Here is a 6,622-nt window from a genome sequence, read left to right as displayed (position 1 = left end):
AGTGGGCATCCCTGTCTCATTCTTGTTCTTAGGAAAAATGGTTTTAGCTTTTCCCATTGAGGATGATGTTTGCTGTAGGTTTGTCATATAAGGCTTTTATTATGTGGCGGTATGATCCCTCTCTTCCCACTTTGCTGAGCGTTTTTATCAGGAAAGGGTGTTGGATTTTGTCAAATGCCTTTTCGGCATCAATTGATATGATTATGTGACTTTTGTCTTTCAATTTGTTTATGTGATGTATCACATTTATTGATTTGCGGATATTGTACCAGCCTTGTATACCTGGATATATCCCACTTGGTCATGGTGTATGATCTTTCTAATGTAATGCTGGATCTGATTTGCTAGGCTTAACAATGATTGGGTTACCAAAGAGCTCAAAGAAGAAATTAAAAACATCCTGGAAACAAATGACAACACAACAATCCAAAACCTATGGGACACAGTGAAAGCAGTCCTAAGAGTTACAGGCCTACCTCAGAAAACAAGAAAAAAAAATGGTAATAAATGATCTAACTCTGCAGCTTAAAGAATTAGAAAGAGAGCAACAAGAAAAGCCCAGAGTGAACAGAAGGAAAGAGATAATAAAGATCAGAGCAGAAATAAATGACAGAGACCAAAAAAAAACAATACCAAAGATCACTGAAACCAAGAGCTGGTTCTTTGAAATGATAAACAAGATTGATGAACCTCTAGCCAGGCTCTCCAAGAAGCAAAGAGAGAGTATCCAAATAAAATCAGAAATGAGAGAGGCGAAATAACAACAGACCCTACAGAAGTACAAAGGATTGCAAAAAAGTACTATGAACAACTCTATTCCAACAAACTTGACAACCTAGAGGAAATGGACATGTTCCTAGAAAAGTACAACCTTCCAAAACTCAATCAAGAAGAATACAAAAATCTCAACAGGACGATAACTAAGGAGGAAATTGAAGCAGTCATCAAAAAACTTCCAGCAAACAAAAGCCTGGGGCCAGATGGCTTCACGGGGGAGTTGAGCCAAACATTTAGAGAACTAAAATCTGTCCTTCTCAGGCTATTCCAAAAAATTCAAAAGGAAGGCACACTTCCTGGTTCTTTCTATGAAGCCAGCTTTACCCTAATCCCAAAACCAGATAAAGACACTACAAGGAAAGAGAATTATAGGCCAATATCCCTGAGGAATTACAATTTTTATGAACATATTTCTACTTATAAAGTTATTCTTTTTAAGTGGGTAAATAATATTCAGTGGATATCTGTTTTTAAAACTGACTTACAGATTTCTCAAAATTGAGTTACCTATCTAAAATTTGATCTTTAGATGAAGCTGTTTATATTTTGATGAATATTTTTAAGTTTGAAACCCTTAAAATTCATATTCTCATTCTAACTTAAAAACATAGAAGTGGCCGTAACTGGTTTGGCTCAGTGGATAGAGCGTCGGCCTTCGGACTGAAAGGTTCCAGGTTCGATTCCGGTGAAGGGCATGTACATTGGTTGCGGGCACATCTCCAGTAGGGAGTGTGCAGGAGGCAGCTGATCGATGTTTCTCTCTCATTGATGTTTCTAACTCTCTATCTCTCTCCCTTCCTCTCTGTAAAAAATCAATAAAATATATTTTAAAAAACAAACATAGAAGTGGCTGTTGTGAGCACTTTTTAGTACAGCTTTATTTTTAAGAACATTCTATTTCTTGTATATTTAACATATGTAAAACGTGTGTTTTCAATGCATTTAAAGGAAAAAAAGGCACTCCACCTTTGTTGATATTTAAACTCTAATGTAGTTTTCTACTTGGTCTTAAAACTAGTATCAGGTAGTGTTCCAGTATTAATTAATTTATTACAACAAATATATCTTGTGGTAAAACTATTTTTAAAATAAGAGAAAATTTTTAAATAGTTCTTTTACATTAAAAAATTGTGTGTACATTATGTGTTAATAAAATACAGTCTTTTAAAAATTATTTTAATGCTAAATATACATTGATTTCCAGAATAGGTTGATTCAAGAACTTTATATACACACTTTTGTTTTCCTTTTTGACCCTGATAGGATCCCTATGCTTGGTGAAGCAGGGTGGTGAGTCTTGGTCAGAGTCTTGACTACTTTGTCCCATAGTTGAAAACCATATCATTGTATCTTCTTCACCAAAATTGATCCCATATCTTTGGGACACAAGTGTAAATTAAAAATAAAACAACTCTGCCAGTGAGTCCTGTAATAAAAGGTCTTTTTTCTTCAAAGTGCAAAACATGTGAATTTATAATTTTGGACAGATATGGATTTCAGGTTTCAGGACTTATTTGTATCCTAGATTTGGAAGAAAATGTATGGTGATATATAGTAGATCTGAATTACTTAGCCTCACACTGCTTTACCCTAAATAATATCTTTGCAATCACAGGTTTTATCATGCTCAGCAATTATGTTGTCAGATAGCATTGTTATTTTAAAAAGTCTTCTCTTCATGGATTTTTAATTTTTGGTGGTGTTTGTGTAGTGTTTTAGATCTGATTAAAATGGGAATGTAGTTCTTTATATACTAGAGGCCTGGTGCATGAATTCGTGCATTGGTGGGGTCCCTCTGCCTGGCTGGCAGTTGGGCCAATCAGAGCCAGCCAGCCACGGGAGGGACCGCGGGAGGTTGGCTGTGGGAGTGCTCTGACCACCAGGGGGCAGCTCCTACATTGAGCATCTGCCCCCTGATGGTCAGTGCATCGTCATAGTAATCTACTGCTTAGGCTTTTATATACACACGCGCGCGCGCGCGCGCACACACACACACGCACACACAGACATATATACATACATGATGAAAAATTAGACTAGGTGATTTCTTAAAGTTCTTACTGGTATTTTGTGAATGTTAAAATTTTCTTTCTGGTTATAAATACTGTGACCATAGGTTTTCTTAAGTTGTCAAATACCCATTTGCCCTTTGGAGAAAGTACTTAGGATAAAATCAAATACTTGGACACTGTAGTCATACCTATGCGGCTCTTTACTCTGGTAGGTAATAGAAGTTCAAGCAAAGGAGTTAAAAGTATTACCTAATGCAACCTTTGAAAAGAACTAGGTTCTTTGTAATTTACAGCAGTTTCTGTAGTTAAGAGTCTTTCCATCACCACTGCTCAACCTTCTTCCTCTGTTCCCCTTCCATACATCTGCATACACAGGTACCCACTTACATAAGCAAACACCTCTGTTGTGCTCTTAAGTACAGAGTACTGTGCTAGGCTCTAAGAGTGAGTGCCTGCCCTCATGTTTTCTAAAAATCATAATTCAGCCGTAACCGGTTTGGCTCAGTGGATAGAGCGTCGGCCTGTGGACTGAAATGTCCCAGGTTCGATTCCGGTCAAGGACGTGTACCTTGGTTGCAGGCACATCCCCAGTGGAGGGTGTGTAGGAGGCAGCTGGTTGATGTTTCTCTCTCATGGATGTTTCTGACTCTCTATCCCTCTCCCATCCTCTCTGTAAAAAATCAATAAAATATATTAAAAAAGAAGAAGAAGATGGTGGCCACGTCAACATCGTCTTTAAAAATAAAATCATAATTCAGTGTGTTTCATCACAACCTTCACATGTATTTTGGAGTACACCTATTAAGGTGACCAAATCCAGATGAACCAAATGGATTGTTTAAAATAGTATTTCTTTTTTCCGCCAACTTGTTATTTTAAATACTCCCAAATCTACAGAAAAGATGAAAAGCACAATCATGGACATGGGTATGGCCATCACATATATTTCCAAATCATTAAAAATTTGCCACATTTGCTCAGGCGCCCTTCCTTTCTCCCTCCATATAGGTATGTATTTGCTAGTTTTTAAATGAATTTGCAAACATATGACTTCCCTCCAAATACTTCAGCATACATATACGTCCTTAAAATAAGATAGTTCCCCCATTATTGTAATCCTATGTCACACCCAAGAAAATTATATGTCTCAATTGAATTTAATTGTATTGAAAGCAATCCCTATCTTTTTTTTAAGTGACATGGACTTTTTTGAGGAAAAGCATTAATCTAATTTAATTCTTTTTCATTAAGACTGATGATCTTTAACTTGGAAAGACACTGAAAGCAGAATTCTCAGCCAAGGGATTCTGGTTAGAAACAGGTAGAAACTTAGAAGTATAGGTGATGGCCATACCAGAATGATCTGAATTGTGTGTCTGCTGTCTCATGGGAGTGCCCCTGCCTAGGTCAGCAGTATCCCTTATGGTTCTTTGTAATTTTCCAATTTCTACCACCACAAACTTCACATCTATCTCCTATTGAACACCAATAACTCAAAATTTAATTATCATTTTTCTTTCTTTGAACTGGTCCCCTGTTTAAAAAGTTTGAGGACCCCTGCTGTAGATAATAACAGTAAGATTTCTCCTGAAGATTAGAATGTAGTATGCCTAGTGACAATGAGATTGTAAAAGAAAAAATTTAATAAGATACATGACAAATCGTTAGATAATTGGTGAGAAGTGTAAATAATTGTTAAAGAGTTTCTTTAGTTGGCATTCTTTCCTCTTTAAGCGTTAGAGACTACAGCCATAGTTTGAGTTGCTAAGCCATCAGGTATTCTCTTACCTGAGATACTTTTAGTGAGGGTTAGCTTGGAGTTGAAGTGGTACTAGTTGACCTGTGGAAGTTACAAACAATGAAAATGACTGACAAGTTAACTGCTAAAGATAACCACCTATCATTTTGCCTTCATGAAAGGAATCATATTCTATAAAAATAAAGTTGGTTTTCTTATCTCTATAAAAATAAATTTCTAATATTTAAAATAATTTAGGATTGTAGGATTTTTATATCACTACTTGTTATTTAAGTATTTATTAATCACTGAATTGGGCACTTTTGGGATGTTTACTAGAAATGATGAGTATATGTGTATAGTCAGGTTGAAATTTCAGTCAAACTTTGACTCTCCAATTTCTCCCTTCTCGAACAATTCGGTTCTGGACCAAGTTCTCAGAAAAAATGTCTTGGTTGTCAAGCAACACTTCACTTTTCACCCTAACATCCCTTTTATGCTGATACCTCAGCATGACTAAAAGCGGCTCTCAGACAACAAACAAAAGAAAAAATGCTTTTGTTGCTGGCAAAATCCACATCGATGATTACCACAATTTTAAAATGTAAATAGGCCATCAAGAGTGTTAATGTACTAAGGGTATGGAAGTGCTCATAAAACAACAGTCACAGGCAATTGAATAGGTAGAAAAACTGCTGTTGATTGGACAAAAAGCAGCTGATGATAGAAATTTCGAGGCAGGGATATATGAAAAATTGGTTTAAGGCTCGTGGGGAGTGGTTCAATAAATTTAAGAAAAGTGTTTATAAATTAAACAGTACGTTAGACATGTACCGTATGAAAGGTTTAAATGGAATCATCTGGGGGTCTGGAATGAATTCAATTTACATTTCTAATGGGGAAAAAATGATTTGGTTTTCTAACAAATCACTTCTTGCACAGCCTTCTTGGAACGAATTAAGTTCTAGAAACAAGGTTTCGCTGTAGTTTTTCTCAGGGAATGTTACTAATTTATATTGTTTGTTTATAAACCACATTTTTTCATTACATTTGAAATTACATAAATGTATTTCTCTTTTAGTTGCTGCCAAACAAGGTGAATCTGACCCAGAAAGGAAAGAAACACGGCAGAAAGTAGATGACGACAGGAAACATGAGATAGAAGCTGCTATAGTGCGGATAATGAAGTCTAGAAAGAAGATGCAGCACAATGTGTTAGTAGCAGAGGTGAGGACACTGATGCTGGATTAGTGTAGAACAGCAAAACAACATGAACAGTTGAAATTTAGGAAAGTACTATATTCAACAGATTTAAAATAGAATTTTTAAGTTAGGAAACTATAATCAGGTAATACTATTAAAAGCATGGCACATTTGATACTTAATCACGGCCATACATTGAAATATGTGCACACTTCAAGAACTAATATTTGTTATGAAAATCATAGAATGTTGTCACATGAAAACAAAAAAATTTCACTACTATTCAATACTTTTGTATAAAACAAACTACCATTATTTCTAAAATTAATCAGTTACCGTTTATTGAATGTTCACATGTTACAAATTTCAAAAGTGGAAAAATCAAATCAAACACAGCATATTGGCACTTAGATGACTGGTTAGTTTTCCCAGGCATTTTCATTGGACTGCTAAGAGTGGGTATTTGATGGCAGTGCCTTGAGAAGTAAAATGAAGGTGCAACCATAAGAGAGTGGCTTGGCCTTTGAGATGTTTGCTCATGGGAAAGGGCAGAGAGCAATGTTAAAGGTTGAGTGTTGAGGGTTTCTGGGTTTCACTTTTCTAGATGGGAAGATACTGAGCATGTTTATATAAGAATAAAAATTTTCAAAAGGGATGCTTAAAAACAAAAGGAAAAAAATGAAATGAGGGGATAATTGGGGTACCAAAGTCAAAGGAAAGGGGAGAGGATTGTGCAGAGCACAGGTGGGTGCTAGTTGTGTTAAGAGGAATGTTGAATATTCCTCTTCCTCAGCATACAGGGTGCAGGGGTGTATTAGTAAAGAAAGGACTCAAGAATGGCTAAACATATATGTGTAAGGTGGGCGTTTGAGGAATTTCAAACTAAAAAGGT

The 6,622-nt window shown here is 36.0% G+C and overlaps 1 protein-coding gene across 2 annotated transcripts in view; it reads left to right on the top strand.

Moving 5' to 3' along the window:
* The window catches only part of CUL3 (cullin 3), an 84,010-nt gene that overhangs the window by 73,914 nt on the left and 3,474 nt on the right, over positions 1 to 6,622 (top strand). For both annotated transcript variants that reach the window (XM_006763402.2, XM_015563668.1), the window contains one exon: positions 5,609 to 5,754. In XM_006763402.2, coding sequence (XP_006763465.1) covers positions 5,609 to 5,754 — 146 coding nt within the window. The remainder of the gene's footprint in view (positions 1 to 5,608; positions 5,755 to 6,622) is intronic.

This window comes from Myotis davidii, unplaced genomic scaffold (genome assembly GCF_000327345.1).
Source record: "Myotis davidii unplaced genomic scaffold, ASM32734v1 scaffold575, whole genome shotgun sequence".
Classification (NCBI taxonomy): domain Eukaryota; kingdom Metazoa; phylum Chordata; class Mammalia; order Chiroptera; family Vespertilionidae; genus Myotis; species Myotis davidii.
Note: the sequence above shows the minus strand (reverse complement) of the source record. Positions and strands in the feature narration are given on the sequence as shown.